This window comes from Sipha flava, unplaced genomic scaffold (assembly GCF_003268045.1).
Source record: "Sipha flava isolate LNK unplaced genomic scaffold, YSA_version1 71_pilon_pilon, whole genome shotgun sequence".
In the NCBI taxonomy this organism is placed as follows: Eukaryota; Metazoa; Arthropoda; class Insecta; order Hemiptera; family Aphididae; genus Sipha; species Sipha flava.
This window is the reverse complement of record NW_020273611.1, coordinates 60,083-83,687: the sequence shown is the minus strand read 5'-3', so window position 1 is coordinate 83,687 and position 23,605 is coordinate 60,083. Positions and strand designations below refer to the sequence as shown.

General features: G+C 27.6%; 1 protein-coding gene and 2 pseudogenes across 2 annotated transcripts in view; 1 reads left to right on the top strand and 2 right to left on the bottom strand.

Annotated features, from left to right (window-relative positions):
* Positions 1-2,689: 2,689 nt before the first annotated feature.
* On the bottom strand, positions 2,690-3,842 carry LOC112692259 (annotated as a pseudogene).
* A 1,554-nt stretch (positions 3,843-5,396) lies between these two features.
* On the top strand, positions 5,397-6,727 carry LOC112692255 (annotated as a pseudogene).
* A 5,391-nt stretch (positions 6,728-12,118) lies between these two features.
* The window catches only part of LOC112692202 (MAGUK p55 subfamily member 6), a 34,644-nt gene continuing 23,157 nt past the window's right edge, over positions 12,119-23,605 (bottom strand). For both annotated transcript variants that reach the window (XM_025566795.1, XM_025566794.1), the window contains exons 3-12: positions 17,418-17,567; positions 17,158-17,331; positions 16,420-16,653; positions 16,235-16,333; positions 15,954-16,112; positions 15,556-15,766; positions 15,235-15,437; positions 14,992-15,123; positions 14,769-14,843; positions 12,119-12,381 (exon numbers count right to left, since the gene is read on the bottom strand). In XM_025566795.1, the coding sequence (XP_025422580.1) occupies positions 12,205-12,381; positions 14,769-14,843; positions 14,992-15,123; positions 15,235-15,437; positions 15,556-15,766; positions 15,954-16,112; positions 16,235-16,333; positions 16,420-16,653; positions 17,158-17,331; positions 17,418-17,567 (1,614 nt within the window). In that variant the 3' untranslated portion in view covers positions 12,119-12,204. The remainder of the gene's footprint in view (positions 12,382-14,768; positions 14,844-14,991; positions 15,124-15,234; positions 15,438-15,555; positions 15,767-15,953; positions 16,113-16,234; positions 16,334-16,419; positions 16,654-17,157; positions 17,332-17,417; positions 17,568-23,605) is intronic.

Sequence of the window (23,605 nt, the reverse complement as noted above, 5' to 3'; positions counted from 1 at the left end):
AATAATAACATTTAATCAAAACATGATTATTATTAACAATGAAGTATCAGATGTTTATCTAAAAACCAAAATCTGTATTAGAGTATATATTTCTATATAAATACATATATATATATATTTTTTTTTTTTTTGTCAATCAATATTTTTTACATTTGCCTTCATACGAATATAGCTGATTTTTTTATTATATAATATGCATACAAAAGCTGTTTTTGAAATGTATTAAATATATTGTGTTTTGTTAATGTTTTATGAATCTCTTAAATAAATGCATACAATTTAAATAAATAATATTAAACCTATGCTTTATTTTATTATTAATTTACTTGACCATAACATTGAGAATTATTTTAATCAAAAAGTATGATTAAGCCCTGCAGCTAATAATAATTATTCAATAATACATGTACGTATTTTGATGTGTTGTTTGTATTCAATATTAATAAATAAATTGAAACATTTACATATAGTTATTTAAATAATACTTAAGTTACAATTTGGTTAATAATTTATTAAATTGTTTAAAAAATTATTTATTTTTATTTATTTATTAAATAAGAAAATTATAATAATAAATATTCAGGTCTTAACAATTTTCAAATGTTTATACTGAAAGAAATTTTTTTCGAAGTTGAGGGGACCAGAAAAAAGTTCAAGTTAACCAAGAATTTGAGTAAAAAGAATTTGAGAATTCGAGTAACGAAAAAAAAAAATCAAAATTCTAAGTATGTATTTTATTTAAAATAGTAAAATATATTAATTACAACGTATTTATTATAATATGCATGTATTAACTATGCGACAATGAAAAAGGAAGCAGTTACGGTAGGGACCAAAATGAAATATAAAATAAATATGAAAATAAAATAGGAATAATTTTTATTTTTAACAGCCACACAACAATAAATATATAATTTAAATGTAAATTAATAAATATACTATACGAGTAGTGAATTGGTAGTTGCCTGTTTGACACAATATAATAATACAAAATTACAAATGGTAGGTATAGCAAAAAAAAAAAAAAAAAATGGGAACAATGAATAAATACAAATATTTGTAGTTAATAGTGGCACAACAAATAAATTATAGAAATAATACAATATTACTAATAATAATAATATATAATCATCTCAGAATCAAATTTGACAGTTAATATTAGCACGTACCCAGATTTGAAAAACGAAATCAAAGCCCACATAAATGACACTTCCATTAGCAAATTCCCGAAATTAATAGAAAAGAAGAATCCATTATTAACAGACTCCGAATTGGTCACACACACCTAACGTATAGCTTCTTGATAAGACAAGATAAACCTCCTCTATGCGACACATATGACGTCCTTCTAGCGGTCAATCACATAATCAATGAATTTCATAAATTCGAACATTACCATAAAGAATTTTAAATCTGCCAAGCCCTAGGACCGAACCCATAAGATAAAACATGATTTTATTTAAAAAAAAAAAAAAAACCAAATTATATAATTGAATATAAAAATGTTTAATTGATTTAAAAAAAAAAAAATTAAATTACAAAAATGTACAGATAATACTAAATTATATCAATAATAATAATAATTTGTGATGTGGCCAATATTGCACACAATACTGAAAATGATAAAAGAATAAATAATATATAAATTGCCTGTATGGCACAAAAATAATCGTGCAATAGTAGTTGCCTGGTTGGCACAGTTAATAGGAGAATAATAATTTGTTTCTTTGATAAATGAACGAGTTCCTTTTTAACAGAGATTATAATCTTTATGTTTTTTTCGGTTAGATTTTTAAAAAAAAAAATTCCCGAGGTTTCGGTTTTAATCATAAATATTAAAAATATAAAACTGAGATTGCGATTACAGATGCAGTTTATACCTGTGATTAACCTAACCTAGTATTCTGTTTTTTAAAGTTTCATCTTCCTAAGTGCTGCAACACAAAAAAAAAGTAATGATTAAACATACAAATGAATTTAATAACATATTTAATTATTAAAATGGTTAATATTTACTTAATTTTATTATTTTTTTAACAGTCTATTGGTACGCACTAGTAACTGATCTTCTACATTTTTAGAATTAACATTGTATCTATAAGAGGACAAAATTAATTTTATTCCCGAGAATAAAACGCTCAACGCTAACTTGTGTTGACGGAACTGCATATATTATTTTGGTTAATATATATACTTCTGATATTGTCTCCATTGATTTCCAAATCTCTAAAATATTGGTTTTGTGATTCAATCTACTTTAATGAATATAGGTTCTCGTATGTTTTAAGAACTGTTTCAATTTTAGTATGCACTGATGTTTGAGAACTGTTGGGTGAATTTGAATTTTCAACATTTATTTCTTTTCCTTTAAGAAAATTCTGAAGCTCATCCATAACATCGTTACCAGATTTATTTTATTTATTTAGTTTTATTTATTTATTTTAGTTGAATCAATATGTTTTTATCTATTCTTTTTAAATGGAGCCAAATTGCTATCAAATGGTTAATAGCATCAGTAAGTATTATTTTATATCGAAGATCTAGAAATATTGTTGATAATACTTTATTTTTCATAATATTTTACTTTCTGTTTTTTAAACACTGTAGTATTACATTGGAAAATGAACTATTTAGTGATCAAGTTATATTTTACATAAAATCCAACTTCCATAAAAATCCGTCTCTGTTAATTGCTCATTTTGAAGTTTTTTGGTACATATTTTCGCCGATAAAAATGCTTGGGAAATAACGTAAATTTGTTTCCATTCCATATTATTCAAACATACTTTTATAATATAGAATCATTTTTTGCCATATTTTGGATAATATTCTTTTAAATTTTTGATTATTTCTAACATGTTAAAGGTGGAATGCCAACGTGTGAGACAATCCAGAATAGGACACTAAATTTTCCTTTTGTATCAAATAGATGTAGATTCGGTTACGGAGCTTCCTTACCAAAGCATGGACTTTGTTGAGTAACTTTTCAATGCCAGTATCTTTTAAGCTGTCAATTACTGCCAATTGTAGTGTATGAGCAACATAGCTTACTTAAAAACACTTAAAAAAAAAAAAAATTATAAATGTTTAATATTGTTAAATTGTTTCAAAACAATATAGGACAAAATAGTGGTGTTAAAGAAAAGGGGGTGGAAGGGAAATAAAGAGATGTATACTTTCAATTTTTAAATAAGTACTAAATACATAATATTATATTTGATACTTAACACTATATTTAAAATTATAAACGTTTTAATCCAGTTATATTTTTGGCATTTGCTTACTATAAAAAATAATGTAATTTGTTAATAGGAAAGTATGATCTATGAACACAGAAGATTATATATTAATTTTAATACATACCTAAACGTCCTAAACATTAAGACTAAATAAAATGTATCAGTAAATATTGAAGAATCACCAAGATTTTGAATGCATTTGATATCAGTCAATATGTCTTCAGTCTTTTCATAATCTTTATCGGTGGTATTACTATCTAGATTTTTCTCAAGCAAATTAATGATTTGTTCTTCATTAAGGTTGATCATTCTATTGATATGGTCTATTTTACTGTTTAAACAAATTTCAGATAAAATTAAATTATTATTAATTTAGAATAATAAAATAGATAAATATTTCAAATATTTATTACCTGTTATCAGTAGGTACTGTCATTGTTTGAAGATCTGATTCAACCATATTAGCTACATTTTCTGATTCATCATCTAAGTCTAGTGGCTGCAATTCTAAAATTTATTTTTCAATTAAATTTATAGCTTTTAGCATATTAGCTCCATTGTCAGTGTCATAGTGTAAACTTGATCTGGTTCAATTTTTCACATTCTCTTTAATAAATTTACTCACAAATAAAAAGTTATAAGCGAAAAAACCGAAAATAATTAATCTTTAAAAATTAGGTTCGGGTTTTAGTTAGATTTTTTAAATATTTGAAAAAATGGTTTCGGTTCATAATTAACACAAGGTTCCCGGTTCTATAACCGGTTATTTTCGGTCCGGTTACAATCTCTGCTTTTTAGTTTTATATAAAATAAAAACTCTTAATTAATCATCAATGTTTTTATTCCTATATTATACTTAACTTTTTAACAGTACATTTACGTACAAGTATTTGTTTATATAAATAGTTAGATATTAGTTAAGTACTACCAAGTCCCAACCCGCATTATAATTATTTTATTGTTCAGTGTTCGCTGTAGATGCTATTTTCAGACGCGATTACAACAATTTATATTTGTTTATATATATAATATATTTATAATTGTTCTATTATTTGTATACTCATTTCTAAAATATGTATATTATATATATTATAACTTATAAACAAATGATAAACGAATAACATTCAAGTTTATATCCGATACTCGATAACGATTACCAAATTGACAATACACACGCTAAGAAAAAATATATATGTTAGTAGCAATGTGTATAATATTGTTATTTTATTAAATGTCTAGTAACTCTATATAACACCAACTATAGCCGGCAATCTATAAAATTGTTTAAATTACTCAAGTATTATATGAAATGCCAAATCTATAGGTAATGTATTAAATCCATGTTATCAGTTTTAATATTTAACAATGTACCTTCACCTGATATAAATTCATTAGTAATCTGTAATATCGATAAGTTTAATTAAGTATAATTTCAACTGCCGATAGATAACGCGATAATTTTTTCGTCACTATAGTGATTAATTTGAGTATTTCCACATTTCAGTCTTTGACAAAATGTCGTTCGCGGATAGTAAAGTGCATGAAATTAAAGATCATTTTAACATCGAGTTATTAAAGCGTCAATGTGGCTTAAAAAATAGTGTATTTTTAACTGATGAGCGATATTATTAATTAGTTAAAAATATTGATAATGTTAGATCAAAAACAAAAAAAAAAAGAACCGCGTGACTATTGGTTACTTAAAAAATATGATATTTTGATCGTTAATAATAAAAGTAAACTAATTTATCCTATTAAAAATAATGATAACAATATTTTATATTATATAAAAGAAAGTGACGTTTATGATGTGTTACATGATGCTTACCAATCGTTAGGATATGGAGGACGAGATAGAATGTTATAAGAGCTTAATAGTAAGTTTAAAAATATCACGCGCTTCGAAGTAGATCTTTATTTGTCATTATGTGAAGTGTGTCAATTGACACAAAAAAATTAGAAAAGGATTAGTAGTGAAACCCATTATTTCTAGTGAATTTAATAGTCGCTGTCAAGTTGATTTGATTGATTTTCAATCAAATGCAGATCAATTTTTTAAATTTATAATGGTCTATCAGGACTATTTAACTAAATTTGTCGTCATTAGACCATTGCAGACAAAAACTGCGGAAGAAGTGGCTTATAATTTAGTTGACATTTTCACTTTACTTGGAGGCGTTCAATATTACAATCCGACAACGGTCGTAAATTTTCTAATCAAATTGTTTCTAACTTGAAAAATTATTGGCCCAATTTAAAAATCGCTCATGGAAAACCTCGACATTCCCAAAGTCAGGGAAGTGTCGAACGTGCAAACCAAAACATCCAAAATATGTTGATGACGTGGATGAAGGGCAATAAAACTTCAAAATGGAATGAAGGTCTAAGATTTATTCAGATGATGAAAAATCGCGCTTATCATAAAGGTATAAAGAGGTTGCCTTATGAAGCACTTTTTGGTTGTAAAATGAAAGTTAGTTTAGAGACATCATTTCTACCACCAAATATTTTAAAAGATTTAGATGATGAATAGAGCCTTCTTAAGTTGGTAGATCGCAATTCCATTGACTCAACTAATCAAAATGAAGAAAATATTAATACCAATGATGAAAATAATATTACTACGATCATTGAAGATATTTGTACAGTTGATAATAATATAAATAAGGGAAATTCTTTGGATGACGAAAATATTATTATCAATAATGAAAATATTATTACTACGATCAACGAAGATATTTGTACAATTGATAATATTATAAATAAGGGAAATTATTTGGTATACTCAGAAGAAAACGATGAAAAAATGGTTCAATGTTCAACATGCTATAATAAAATCCATGCGAGTGGCATAAAAAACATATAGAGGAAGACGTTTTATGTAAGCTTTGTAACAAAACTAAAAGAACCGAAAAGAAGCACGCTGTAATTTAGAATTACAGGCTATAAAAATGAAAACTGAATCAAATAAAAAGTTCCCTCCAGCACTTGTTGGAAACACAGTAAGAGTGCCAATTTCAGATGTTGATCGAGGACGAGGAGATGCTCATAATGTTATGGCATGTGTTATGGAAATTAAAGAAGATGGATTTTATTGTTTAGGAAATAAAGCAGGTAGGTACCTATTGTTTGATTGATCATGTCGTAAATTTTTTAATTCGTAAGTAATAATTAGTTTGTATTTTTTTATTGGTTTTCATTAGGTGTTCTAAAACAACTTTATGCTAGAACGCAATTTACAGTCTGTCAACAAAATTTTGTGTCTTTAGAGGAAGTAAATCATGAAAAAGAATTGGGTTTACAATCTATTGCCACTCAAGAAGCAACTGGATCTGGACAAGGCTTAATCAAATGTTCGCGTTCAACAAGATGTCAAAATAACCGATGTAAGTGTTTAGAAAATAAAATTCATTGCAATTCAAAATTTCATCCTAATTTACAGTGCTGTAATATATAGATAAATTTAGGTACTGGATATGAACAAGGCTTTATCAAATGTTCCCATATAATTTATAAATTATTTTATTTTTTTTTTTTTTTGTTTCATTTATATGCATTAGATTCTGTTATATTAAATCGATACTTTGTAATAAATATTTTTTTGTGTAATAATAAAATTAATTATCTTCATTATAATAAAAGGAAATTGTTTTTTTTTGGATTTTTTTTAGATATTTCCCTGTTCTACAGATTGCCAATTTGTTGTTTGTCATTTTATGAAATGCCTAGTTATTACATAAAATATTTAAGAAATGTATGTAAAAAAAAATATATTATACACTTCTTTAATAAACACCAGGCATTGTATAGAATTCCTAGACATTTTATATATTTAATATATTATACACATTGCCGCTAACATATATAAATTTCAATTAGGTATCTGTGTAAATTGGAATTCAAAAGGAACGAAAAATGTCGTTCCTTTTTCCTTGAAAAAAAGAACCCGTTCATGTCCTTATTATTTTTTTATAAAAATAGATTCGTTCTATGTGCTGTTCTTTAAAAATTAATTCGTTCCAGGAATCTGTTCCTTCCAAACCCTGGTAAAAACCAAAAAAAGTTATATAAAATAGTGTTGCATGGCGTTACAATACACAGCATAATAGTTATTATGATTTGGGTGCATGCTTTAGAATTTCATGTTTTAGAAGATTGAGTTTTAAAAAACCAAATCTTCGAAAATCCATGTTCTATAAAAAATAACTTTTAGAAAAACCATGTTCTAAAAAACAATATAAAATGTAAAATATTAGAACACGTATTTAATTTATAAGATGATTATCGAAGTAAAAATTATTTTTATAATAAATTATTAATTATTAACTATTCAATTTTTTTTATTTGTATACAAATAATTTTAACCTTAATTTATACTCATTTTGTCTATAAAATTATATATGAAATAAATAAGAAAAAAATGTTTAAACAATTTTGCATTCTAAAACATAACTTTCTATAACCTGCTCCAGTACCCGTATATTATAAACCATTTTATACGTTGGAACCAATAAAATACTTATAAATTATAAATATAAGATAAAAATTATCATTATTTTACTACAGCGCTCATTACTATATCTCTAATGTTATCGACTATCGTAATATCGTATAATTTGTTGTCATTTTTTAATTATAAAACAATAATATATAAAATGTTAACTTACTTTATTGAAATAATTAAATTTATCAATTTTTTTATTAATAATTATTAAAATAATGTTTTTATTTTTATGAAAATTATATACAAGTAGGTACTCATGTGTGTTTATATATTATTAGTTCAAAAATAGTAAGTATTTTATTTGAAAATGGATAGTAGAGAAGTATACCTATACATTATGCTGACCGATAAGTGAAGGGAAATGAATAATGAATAAGTGCATTTATAATAATTGGAGGAAAATAGCTCATAGGTCATACTCACATAGCAGTTGTAATGCCCGATTGGTTTAACATTCACGCCACCGTACCGGGTTCCGTGAGTAAGTAAATTAAATACAAATAAAAAGGTACAATATGATATGAATGAACTGGCGCACGTGCGATGAACGTCGCCAACTGCTCACGGCGAAAAGACAAGTCCCATTTGCAACACAATTAGACAATGACAATATCACATTATTTATCGTATTTATTGCCATTGGTAACTGATCTAAAATTATATATAATGTAAATACGGGCAACAAGAGAGTGTCCGAACGATAATTACCAAACTGAATTAATTACCACGTTATTTATCGTATTTATTGCCACTGGTAATTGATCTTAAATGACATATAATATAAATACGGACAACAAGAGATAGTTCGAATGATAATTACCAAACGGCCGCTTTTAGGAACTCAACACAATACGAGAAAACGTGATATGCTGGAAAAATGGCTGTAAAACGGAAACGCGAAGATGGTAGTCGTACACAATACAACGATGAGACAACAAAGCGAAAAAGACAAAAACGAATACGGCTCGATATCGCAACCGTTGAACAATGAACAAAAATGAAATAAATTACATAAGAGGTAACGGTAATAACCATAGACCTATTAAATCAACTATTAACTATTAGTTAATGATAATGACAATAATGTTGTGGGTCGGTTTAGCTCACCGGGAGATCGGGAAAATTCCCGGTGAGACACAACACAGAATATTTTGAGTTATCACTTACAGGTTATTTTTAAATTTTATATTTTATTTTTCGTCTGTGTTCGTTTGCTGTGCGCATATCCATATTATACATACCAACTACCGATCTGCAATATTATTACAGCAATTTGTAACATCGAGTACCTAGTTCAGAAGTAGACATCTTGTACAGTTGTACTAAAAGTTCTCGTGGAAAACATTATATAATTTATATAGGTATGTGTTACCCTCTATAATATGTACTATATCAACCTACTACTACTGTATTATATCGACCTTAGTTTATCATACAATTATAAAAAATTTAATCAAAATTAAAAATTATTAAATGGTTAATACTTGTAAATGAATGTATAACTATATTGAGTCGCGATTTTATTGACTTTTAAATACCTGGTGATGAATTTTTAATTCGAAACCGGTCATACTTTACAAATAGAGCAATACTAAATAAATAAGCTTTTATTTATTTATTTTTTTAATTTATTTTTATTTTATTTTTTAAATAGTTAATTTTTTTAAATTTTATCACAAAAAAAAATTACAATACAAGCTGTAATATCGTTTACAATTATCATTTTTATTTATAACAAAATAATTTTAATATACAGGAAATACTCAGGAATACTCCGAATACTTAAAAATAGAACGTTTGATTTATAAGCAAAGTAGAAAAAATCGAATATAGTTATAGTTAGAAATATTATTAACATTGGTTATAGATTGTTACCTATATAATTACCGAGTATGAACACTATAAGAGTATATGAACAATGACTTATTATCAGTTTCGTTGCATTACTTCTTTCTATTAAAACAACTTATGTGCATTATTTTGGTTTAAAATATTCTTAAAAACTTGAATGTGCTCAATATTTTTTGGTAACTCCATTAAAAAAAAAAATTCATTGGTGTCAAATCTGGGATCGGTCATTTTTTCTTTATCTATTTTCAAGAAATTTATTTAACTGATTTTTAGCATCACGAGCATAAATCGCTTGGGCTCACCAACTTAATTTTAATATATTTTGTATTTTTGAAACTATGAATTATTTTTGTTTTTTTTCTTCTAAAATATCACTGTTAGGTAACTTTACAAAATCTTAAAATGTTCGACGATTTTTGAGCTATTTTTTTCTAAATCATCATAAAATATTATAATTATTACTCAAATACTAATAAAAAAACTTCAGTCAAATATTGAAAAAAAATGTATATAAAATTTAGGTAAATCGAAAATTCCATGTGCTTATAAATAGCACATATTTAACTTAATTGATTCGAAGGTATGAACTATTTTGAACTAAATAATTAATGTTGTTTAATAGAAATTTTTTAAAATATTCAATTTTATCAATGTTTTATTTTGTAATGCTTAAAAAAAATTCTTGCATACTCTTTCTTCTTTCCAATATTTTTTAATTGTAGGTGCTTCTAGATACTCATACATAATAAATCAACAAATTTAACAACACAAATAATGTTTTATTAAAAATATAATAAATAAACATGAGATTACACTTATTATATTAGACGTGTTGAAAATATCTAATTCATATTCAATTTGTTCTACAAAATACAAATACATACTATTTACTTTTCTAAATTTAAACAATAACTAAATATTATATATATATTTAGTATATATAATTATTAAAATGAATAGATAATTACGTCCAAATATCGTGGTTATTGCTTACCTATATCATAATACTTATAAAGGTACAATATGTTATATAACAACAATATTTTTTTAACTATATATAAATCTATTATATATTTTATATTTTATTATTATATATATTTTGTATGGATTGCACAATTGATTTGATATTCAAATGATATATGCCTGTGCACTACATATATTATTTAGTGTAAGTCATTGCTTGTATATAAAATTTTATGTAATTCGAAAAATATGTATGATATGTCTAATATAATTGTAATTAACGCAAAATTAATGTCGAACTGTTCGAATATAAAATGGCACATTTTTATATGCATTGTTAGCATTGTATAATATGTGCATTCATTAATATTAAAAAAACTTAAGAAAAAATATTAAATTAAATTAAGTTAGTTTATCAAATTAAAATAAAATGTTTGATTAAAATACACCTATAATAATTATATCACCGTACTCGGTTTAATGAATAATGAACACAACATTCAGTTCAAATAAATATTTTATCTTAAAAAGAAATAATTTTTAATTATTATGTGCAATAGTGCAACATAAATGTATAAGAAATTATCATACAGATTCATAGATAGATATCATACAGATCATATATAGATTATAGTTGTGGTGCATTAAAAATAATGTACTTTAAATAAATTAATTCATTAAACAGTGAATAATTTCGAATAAACCAATACACTCACATCGGTATTAATTTTTAAAACTAATTTCTGAAATTTAGAATATCCTAGAATTTCTAAGTCCTCAATGTAGTAAACCCGTCAATTTCTAATTCATACATTGTGTTTAAAGCATTATAACGATCAAAATGAAGTCAAAAATTGATATTTTAATTTGTCCGGAAAAAAAAAAAAATTAAAATAAATTTGATCGTAAAAAAAGTTTTTCATATGCACAAGAGAAAATATAAATTTTAAAATATATAATAAAAGTATACAAAGATAAATTTTAGTCCAAATAATGTTACTATATCGGTTATATATTAAAAACAATTCTGAAAGATTTTTCGTTTATATTTTACACATGTCAGAATAAACCTAAGGGTACCATAAAAACATAGTGTACTCACATACAAGTTTCAAATATATTATAAGTGTACAAAATAGTTATATAACCTAGTATTAGCGTAAAATTTTACAAAAAAAATAATGTTTACACTATGTAATAACGTTAACGTTTTCTAATTATAAAAATAACACGATTATTCGGCAGTCGTATGTATTCTTTTAATCCAATTGACTCATATTAGTTTAAAGTGAAGACTAAAGTAATTAGTATCGTCAATACTTTATTATAAATATAAATTAAATCAAATCAATAATAATTAAATACAAAGAAAAAGGACGGCATACATTTTAACGATTATAAACATATTTAAACGTTACGATTAATCGCAGGAACCTAATATAATTACCTACTGATTGGACCAATCGGTAAATTTACGTCAAACGATTATACTAAAATAATTAAACATAAATTAATTGTTATAATCATTGCCATATGAAATTGAAATTATGAATTTAACAATTGATTGTGTTGAAATAAACGATAAATATATATGTATAAAAAGGAAAGTATAATATATACCGTTGTTTTGTTTAAATGTGACGTATCTTAATATACCCAATTTACAGGCACCCATTGATGTTCATTAGATATGATTTCCAAGGCTTCGACCACTTTTCGGAATGTCATATCAAAATCTTCGTTGACGATGACGAGGTCAATGTACTTTTCGTACATCCGTTTCAAACAAGCACTTTCTTCTAATGACTTCTTTACGTCGTCCTCCTAAAATATATAAACAATTAAAATGTAATACTAATGTAAATAAAAATAAACCACAGTATATTAACTAAAACATTAATTGTATTTCTATTCTTACGACTCTTATGTACCTATTAAATATATTAATATTCTTAAAGTCAATTTTCATTTTTATAATTTTCATTATGCGATTTTATCACATGTGGCCGGCGAAAATGACTCGTTACAAATTTTATTATCATATAATTATGATTTTAAGTTTATTTATAATTATCATTGAAAAAATTAAAATTAATTTTATGAAAGATTCCGTCTTACATGAGGTCCGACATATAATTGTTTTACAGTACTGTACAACTAAACCAATGGCATTATTGGGAGGATGGAAACTAGGGCATAAGCCCAGTTTAGTATAAAATTCAATCGATATTCGGCACACTTGAAAGATATAAAAAGTCTTCAAGGGACCAAATCTGTCAACAAATATTAACTGTGGGTCAACTGTTCCCTAAATTCATCTCAATTATTTAATTATTACAGTGAAAACTGTCTAAAGCGGACCCTGAATAAAACGGAAAACCATCCAATACGGAATTTTTCTATGGTCTCGGCACGTTCCTATAGTTTTTATATAGACGCTGAACCTCAATAAAACGGAACAATTTTGTAAGTAAAAACCTTGCATAAACCGGAAAAATGACACGTACATGTGTACTATAAACCTAAAATATAGATATGCACATCGTTGTATGTACATTGTTAAATAGTGATAGATAAAGAAGATAAAATTGTTCTATACATATTCGTACAATACCATATATGTACATACAATGCATATATCGCGTAAACAATACGAACTTTCTTCTTTGTAACTGTGAAACAGTCATACACCAGTAGTCGTACGTACACTTTTAATTTTATCTCCCATTCATCGTATTAAATATTAAAATACCAAAATATAAGTGTCTATGAAAAATATCAACTGATCGATATGAGTATAAAAGAATAATTGAATAATCCGGAATTTTTCCGTTTTATTGAATAAAGCGAAAAACTGCTTAAAGCGGAATTTTTTGTTGGTCCCATGCGATTCCGTTTTAGACATTTTTCACTGTATTGATATTATTCGTACTTTTATATTTGATGGCCCACTCGAAGATACTAGTTTACCAAAGTGACTCACCGAGAAAAAAAGGCATCACTGCTCCACACGTTGTTAATACAATACTAAATGTTATACTATCAATAATACATTATCTAATGATATCTACATTAATGATGATCATAAATAATATGAATTCAAATCAATATTTAAATAGAATCATGATTTGTAATGCTTAGCTCAACGTAATATATTAACTATATTAACCTAAATATATATTGTTTTCGTTGTTCATAGATTTTTAACATACAATTTCTATTCTGCATTGTTTTGATGGTTTAATTTTGCATTACGCCTTTTTTTCGACGTTTTCATGTTAGTAGAACGCTGTATGATACAATTTTATGTTATAGAGCATTTATTTTATTTTGTTGTTACGTTTTGATTTTTATACGTTATCGTTATAATTTTTTTTTAACTATCGAGATTTTATTAATTCACTAATTAACTTTGTAGGGCTCATTCCAAAAAATAAAAATCAAGCATACAAAGTGTAATTTATTGCTCTATTCAGATTTATTTTATTACTTAACTAATATTAAATTGTTTCTTTATTTACATTTTAGTAGTTTTTTATTGTTACATTTTTAGATTATCGGCATCCTATTGACTATTTACGGCTATTTACAGATAGCTTATCAAATGTTACTGTCTTTTATAATTTGCAATAAGAATTTTAAAGGAGATATAAGGAATTTTAAAAATCAATACCTATATGATTATGCAACGTATAGCTTTTATTAATTTGGCCTAAGGTATCAAAATACTTAAAAATTATATTAGTGCACTAATTAAGAATAAAATCTTATAACTATCATTAAAATAATTAAGGTAGCTCATGATGATGACTTATAAAAGGACTATTTACTAATATCCTACAGGGCATGGATAAAAAAAAAGTGTATACATATAGTGCTAATATGTTCGATTTATAATTATAGACTGGTGTAAAAAAGTTAAAAAGTTTGACGGGTACAATTTATTTATATATATGCCTAATAAAAATAAAAATAAATATAATAATTAAAGAACGTATACCATTATTAATTGGCAATATAAGTTATAAGACTGTAGAAACTACACTTTAAAATAAATACTTAATTTTAAAATAATTTAAGTACTCAGTGTGTCAGTTATTTTTACATATTAAATTAATTAATTTAATTATGATTATTTATATGCCATGTTATATAATTATTTAAAATTATATTACAATAGAATGTCATAAATAATTTTAAATAATATTTACCTCGTATATCGATGCAAGGGATTCCAAAGTACGGGCTCTCCTAGAACTATATCTAATGGAACTTTGACGATCAAACTAAATGTATACAATAAAAACAATACACTACATCAGTAAAATATTTTCACTGTTAAACAGTAGGTTTTAGTTTACAGTTAATTGTTCACAATTGGAGCAAATGCGGGAAATGTAAATAACTTTGTAAACACTAACACTTTGTACTCACCGTTAATGTCCGGTTGGAGTATCCTAAATTCCTCGAATAATCGTACAAACTTTTCATTACTTCAACACCAGGTGCTGCTATGAAAATGACATAGGGCATAAACTCTGAAGAATTGTGAAGAATTTTCAAAGCCTAAAAAATACATTTAAATCTTACTATAATAATCAATATTATTATAGAAAATCACTAGGATTTTGATGAATTGCAAATAATTAAAATTAAATGAATATACGTATTACATACCACTGGACTGCAGTCTAAAACACACATTTTTCCTTGGTTAATGACATCGCGAATTGAATCCAAATTTGTGCCATATAAATTTCCACCGTTTTCGCCATATTCCAAGAACTTATGTTCTCGGATATCATGTTCCATTTGATCACGTTCGACAAACCAATAGTTCTGACCATTTTCTTCCAATTCTCTTTGTGGTCGAGTAGTATCTGAAATAGTGTTTGAAACAAATGCACATCAATATTGTTACACTGAATTTATAATTTTCTCAATTCATCATATAACAACAATATAATAAAAACGAATCTGTTACAAAACTGTATTTACATGGTATAACTCCAGCGAATTTTTCTGGATCACTGTTTATTAGACGGCATTTTAATGTCCGTCTACCTACACCAGTTGTACCAATTATTGCTAGTGTACGTCTCTTAAAAGGAGGCATTTTTGTAACTTCTTCATACAACAATAGTTCAGCCTTATCAAATTCACCATTCCATTTTGACTGATACATTTTCTTGCATTTTTTTTTAGAAATCTAAAATAGAATTTGTATTAATATTAAAAAAAAAAAAACAGATGACAAATAAACAATTTATATAAAAAAAATATCTCTTCTAATTATTATATTATTTATTATATTGATACCAAAAGGATATTTAGAAAACATTAAGTCAAAATGTATTAAAGAAAAAAAATGTTTTATCCTAACATAATTAAATTACCCGAGTTCCACAAATGCTGGTTTTATGTACATAATCTGCTTCTGGAGCCACAAAAGCTTTTCTTCTTTCCTCCAATTCTTGAGACGGTATCAGTCCTGGAAGTTCATTATCACCAACTTTCTTTGCTTGCCACCAATTAGGGTCTTTTTGATCGAGAACCTACATAAGAATGTTAAACATAAAATAATATACTAAGATTATTAAATATAAAGTTATATGTAAAATATTAATAATAATTTAGAAACTAAAAAAAAAAAAAAATTCTGTATGAATAAACAAACCTGAAGGATATCTCCATGTTTAAATGACACACCGATTTCCTTACAAGGAATTAAATTGTCTTCTGTTGGATCGTAATCAAATAATGCTCGCATATAACACTAAAAATTATTAAAAAATATTATTATCAATAATAACAAAAATACAATAAGTAAAAGTAAGAAGCATTAAAAATTACGAAACTAACTTGTTGAGTTTTAATAGTGTTTTTATTGTAAAATCCTGGAGCGATTCGGAACTGCAGTGTATCTTTACTACGGCTAACTTCGTTCAATAAATCTTCAGGACTTTCGACCCGTTCACCATTAACTTCTAAAATAACATCACCTTTTTTCAATAACCCCTGTTTTTCAATTGTACCACCTGATAATATTCTTGCTACAATAAGATTTCCATTTTCATCTTGTTCAACCGTTAAACCCTACAAATTAAGATCATTATTAAATTTAAATTTTTTCAAAATACTAGTTTTTTTCTCAACAATTCAAGGCTAACTGGAAGCCGCATAATTTTATATTTTCTCGTATTTAACGTATATGTACGTATACCTAGTACACCAAGCTTTGAACATTGAGCTTAATGTAAGTGTTTTATTAACTAGCCTTGAATAAATTGGAACATGATTTTGTATATGACATTTAATTGTATTTATAATATTTGATTTAATTTCGAAGCTAAATATTAATATCTTATACATGTCTTATTTAAATTAAATAGTGATACGTTTTACTTAAAGTGTAAAATATCTCAAACCCTGATTAACATCATATCTTAATGAAATAATAATAATAATAGTAATATTTTCAATTTTTTATAATGCTGTCTCGAAAGTTCGTTTAAATGTTAACATTTTTACGTAACATAAAATAGTGAAAATATATTCCCATGAAGTTCAATTCCGTGATTCATAGTGTTACACACTTACCAAAGGTTCGTCTGGTTTCTTTCGTAAACCAATTATTTTGTACGTTTGAGAAGACATTTTAGTTCCGTTCTGCTGTTGTTGAGGTGGCGTCGGGGGCGTGGGAGGTAAATCAGACACGTCTAATGTTTTTTTTAGTCTCTTCAAGGCTATTTTATCGTGAATCTCTAAAAGAGCCTAAGCATAACAAAAATTTTATTGTTAAAAGAAAATACGCTTACGTAAAAATGTGAAACAAAAAAATGATCATATTTGTTACTGACCTTAAAATGCAACTTGGTGAGTATCGACAATAATTCTTTGGCTACTGGGTGTTTCGACAATTTACAAAGATGACACAATTCAATTAATGTAAGCTTGGAGTTGTTAGCTACAGGAACACAAGTTTCACACTCCTCCAAACAGTTTTGAACCTGCACAACCAAACGATTGACGACTTTAATATTCCACATAATTGAATTAATTAGCTATAATTAGAGCTGGATTATAATTTTTAACGGCGATTTGGCAATGTCAAATAATACACAAAATACACAATAGGTAAGCATTCGAAACGAAGACTAAACTTATCAATTATACATTAAGTGACATTGTTCGCGTTTCCATGACAATATAATACGTGCTTAATGTGCTCATAACATTTCAAAGAAATATCAAATAATACGTTATTGTTGTATACCTATTCACTAAGAAGTCCACATCACAAAATCGATTACCATCAAACCCAAAAAAATCATAAGTAAAAATAATGTAGGTTAAATACAATGGATATGTCCACCCCTTGGGTTTTTTTATGTCAACTGTTATGTTATGTACGTCGTATTATTTTCACGATATATGTTCAACTTTGTTTTTTTTATTATTTTTATTTATTTATTTTTTGCATCAGCATGAAACATTGAATTGATAATAAAAACGAATATACGTTATCAAAAAATACCGACTCACAATTAGAATTAATAAAGTTAAGCTAGTTAGGTTTGATCGGGTTTTTTTTATATTATGGTCATATTTATAGACTTTTTACTAAATTGTATATTACAATAAAATTAAACTATATAAATTATGAAAAGAAGGTTATGTCATTTATAATACAATCATAAACAAATTGATTTATTTGATATATGTAATTATGGTGGGAAGCAACAAATTGAAAATAGTCTCCTTGATATTTTATCAAAACCGCCACTGATGAAACTTATTATAAAAGAGTTACATGTCACGTAAAGCAGGGATGGCCAACTTTTATAGATTTGTGATCGACTTCTGAGTTTTTATAGGTTGTCACGATCGATATATTTTTTACCAGTGTATAGGAACGCGATAAATACCGTTATTTAATACGAAGTATTCATTAGATTACGTATAATATACCTCAATACCTATATACTATATTCGATGTCATTGTCTTATTTATTTTTTCATAACTATTTGTTAATACATATTATTAATATAAATTGCTATTATTAATTTTTATATTCATGGTTTAAACAAAACTATAAAATTTACAAAAAAAAAAATAAATATTTTAATTGTTTTCTGAAAAAATGATAAAAATAATGAAAAGGATTCGCTTATGTCACGATCGACCTTTTGGTCATCCTTGATATATAAGATAATATTACGAGTATGTAAACTAAATTATTTTTTATGGAGCTACTGCTGAAAACACGGGACGTGTGAATTCTTCGTGAAAGTCTATCGCAATGAAACAATTATTATTATTTTTACTATACAGATGTGCTATATACGTTTATAATTTGTTTTTTATACACGCGTATTACACAAATAGAGGCAATTTAACCTCTGTTCGTCCGTAATATTTGCGACAATTATATGTACATAATTCTCACTTCAGACGGATGCATTTGTAAATGATAATGATTATTATTATTTTTCATACGACGAATAACAATAAGTGAGCCTCGCAATAAAAATTAATTGACAGCCGAGTCACAGTTACGAGTATAATAATAAGATACAGTCAGCAGCAGTGCCATAGCATGTATAGTAGACATGACACTGGTACACCCGTAATATATGAGAAAAACGACAAAACTAAACAATGGTATATTGATTTCGTGCGTCGATGTCAACAGGAGAGAAGAGGCCAAAGTGAAAATATTCCTAAAACATTGATTGTTTTAGGACAAGTTACATGCGATGGAGTACGGGAAAAAATTTGTTGTTTTGTGTCCACTACAGCACGCGCACGTAATATCGATGAGCACATACGTCATCACAATGAAATGACATACTAACGCGTATTATTACTGTACATACGATTAGTTTCAAATAACAAAAACGTATGTAGCGCGAATTTGTTTCGCGTTTCGACAAAATGAACGAGGATGACAAATCAAGGACGTGGCACACGACGACGAAATGGCATTGGTGACACCAGAATTTAGAACAATCAAATATAATAATTGCGAAATGAAGCACGACAAACACGTACCGATAAAAACGTACCCTATGAGCGTGCGCGAACGGTTGTGAAAATAGCACCGCGGGCACCTGTTCTTATCGTCTAGAAAGCCAATCCTATGTTGGTGAACGAAACACGCGAAGACGCAAGTCGTTTTTTTGTTATTATTATTACTTTTTTTTTTTGTTCTTTATATTGTTATGTTATTATGTCTTGGCTAGTGCAGGTATATAATTATTTTTCTGTAGTACGCAGAGTTAAGGGGGAGGTAAAACGTTCGTAGCAACGGCAACGTAAACAAAACGAACGTAATAACACTGATAATATTTTGTATTTATGTTATGTATTATATTATATATAAATATATGTATTTTATTAAATTATAATATTATGTAGAGTCTACATTGTAGACCATCGACTTCCCTTCATTCGCACGTAAAGCTTAAACAAGAAAATATTAATCGTAACAACACAGATGACTGCGGGGTAGAAGTGACTATGCGAGGTATATACGATTCGGTGCACCTGTGGCCTGCGTACCCGATGCGAGAGTATTGACCAAATATTTTTACATTGTACTCGATTCCGGAGAGATTACCGCATACCACACATACATGTGTATACACCGTATGGGTCAATGGGAAACAGTTTGAGCACGTAGAACTATTCTCAGGACCGGTTTGATGATTTTCGTTGTTTCCACATTACGACCCGCGCAGGACAAAACGCATTACATTCATCACACATACCTGCAGTGAATCAGAACGATCTCTTCTCCGCTTCAATTTCGTCCTCACGTTTACGACGCAATCGTACTACCCGTAAATGCACGTAACCGAGAAACCGTCTGGTAAACCAAAAATATTGAATATCGTCGCGAGGTTAACGAAACCAATGAAACGGAAACTCGTGGTTACCGTAGACGAAAACGAGGCCGAATTCATGGGCGGACGAGAACGAAAGACGTCGTCGACGATGCGGTATTGTCTCGTTGTACTGTTGCGACGAGCGACACACAACGGGACGATCGGCGATAATAACTGACGCCGAGCCGCGTTCCGTTGACGGGCGTGCACGCTAACCGACAGCCACCCCGTTTCTCCCCCCCCCCCCCCCCCGCGTCACCACTTCCGGAACGGTATCGTTACGTACTGCAATGAACCGCGTGCAGTTTACAGATGAAGTACCTACACAAGGTACCAACGACCACGTAATCCATTGCCGCCATAAACGGATACTCGACGATAATGTATACCAATTATAATAAATGTTCGACGTGTACGCTTATTGTACGTAATATTATGTGCTAAATTAAACGTTTAACGCCATACCGTAAACGCAATTATTTGTGTTGTTCTTTCTATAGTTCTGTGTACTTACTGAATGTTATAATATATTGGCAACAGTTGAACGGACCGCCGTTGTTGGCGTACTAAATTACCATCACTATAATACAACCACTGAATAACAACACTGGACACTGCAAGTGGCGGGAACGAGCGTACGGTAGACGGCGAGTTCTAGTAATACACTGACTGGATCAAGATAATAAAAAATAAAATATGAATAAAAATAAAAACGAGAAAAGAATAGCGGACCGACTAGTGCGTTGAGAGGTGGGGTAGAGAACAACCGCTCGGTTCCCCTACCTAAACGTTTACAAATAACTAACCCATACACGTATACACGATCTGTACGTAAACATAATAATATGGTGGCGGCAACCTGCGTACACAGGTGGTTTTTGTTGCTTAACTGATTAGAAAAAAGACGCGTCTACATCACAACTATGGCGAAGAAAAAAAATCCACCAATTCTCAAGTTACCCGTCCTGTATTTTTAACAACGCGTATACGTACACAGTTGCGTGGTAGTAATAATGTTATTAATATTATTGTTTTGTTCAAACACATATGACTATAGGTACAACCCATCACTATAATCTCAGAGGTTGTCTCTTGTTCGTATCGACGGCGCATGCAGCCCGTGGGTATACACGCCACCGCGACGGTATATTCAATGAAAAGAAAAAAAAGTGTTTTTGAATTTTTTTATCCTATGTCCTTATTCTTTTCTTTTTTCTTCACGAGTGCATTGTTTGCGTCCATGCGCGCTCCGATAACAATTACTATAAGGATTATTATGTTCGATACCGACAATTGTCAATCTTGTAAAATATCACACGCATGCCCGTAAATATTTTTGTGGGTGTGTCATACACTCATACATGATGTATTCTGGAAATCGTGTACTATTGTACAGTTTAAGTACCCGTGGTTCGCTCGTCGATACAGTCTACTGAGATCTATACGAAGAGTAAAAATTTAACCGTATTTGGTTAGGTATTCTTCACAATATGAATATTGTAAGGTTCAATACATTATTGAGGTGTTCGTGAGAAACTCAAAGGATTGTAACTGCAGAATTGATACGAGCTCGTTTTTTTTTTCCATAAATATAAAACACTATATATTGTTGTATATAATAACGTAGTGTCTCATCATTTCATATAAACAGCAGTTGAGCTGGTTTTTTATTTATCAATAAAAACGATTCAACTTGACGGTTTTTGATTTGTTAATCGTTGATAGTTTAAATAAACCAATTTGTTCATTACAGTTTCAATATTACAAAAAGGACTAAACAGTCTATATTATATTTTCTTTACTGATAAATTATCTGAATTTAATCATTTATTTAATTTAATTAATTCAATTAAATCATTTGATACAGACACTAAAAAATCACAGTTAAATTTCTACAGCATTTTATTAGAAATGTGAAAACATACGAATATATTTTAAATCTAAAAAACTGATATTTCTTGTTGAGTAGGTCAATATTTTATCACCTTAAGACAAAATAGTGTATATTTATTAAGTTTATGTATGCAGTGATTATAACTGTAAACCAGTATTTCTAAAAAACGAGATCGACCTTAGAAATTTTGAAACCTGAAGCAAAATTATAAAATACCACGTTAAATAATTATAAATTTTATAAGGAATAGTACTAAAAAGTTCATAAATAATCATGTATAATTTCGTATTTGAATATTATTATCAAAAAATAAAGCGTAATATTGATGTTCATAAATTTCAGTGGTTTTTCAACAGACTCGTGCCAATAATGAAGGCTTATATGTAGTTTTAGTTAAGACAATTATGATCAAGTTAAATTAACACACACACACAAGTCAAATAAAGAAAATATGTCAATGCAGATAGTACACGTATTTTATTTGTTGACTAGAAGATAAGAATGCGAACTTTTCAAAGTAGTTATATTAGTTTTTATTATCAAATACATTATTTTGAATATTTATGCATAGTCAACATGAATAATAACCGTGTGAAATTTCTAAAAATTATTAAGTACAAGTATAAACAATAACATATAAATTATTCCTAAGAAAAACTTTCACCAGAAGACGAAGTTTATTTACTTTGTATACGTATATGGTGAGTATGTAACACATAAAAATAATATAATAAAAGAAAAAACTGGACTCTCTATTGAACTTGGTATTATTAAATTCACATTAGAATTACAATACTATGATACCTACAAACACACTATAACGATGTTACTATCAACTGCAATTAAGAATCTATTATTGTATTGTACGTAGTTAATTTTAGTGTCTTTGAGTAATTATCATTAAATATCGTTAATTTACTAAAATCGGCTCTAAGATCAAAATAAGTCAAATATTTATTCAAATACTTGTTTGCGCGAGAGGATTGGTATAAAACTCCAAACCTTGATAAAACATAAATTATGCGGGTAACCTGCCAAGCGTTTACAAAATAAGTTCATGAGGTTACGTGTTATATAGTGCTCTTGATTACTTGTTTTAGTATTTGACATTTACGTATATGGTTTCTCTGTGTATAATATTTCAATAGTTTCGAAAGTACGAGTAGATACTGATGTAGACTTATATACACAGTAAACTCAGTTCGTTCACGACACGAGCGCGTGTAAATAAGTTTAGATAGGCTGATTTAATACGACCAAGTA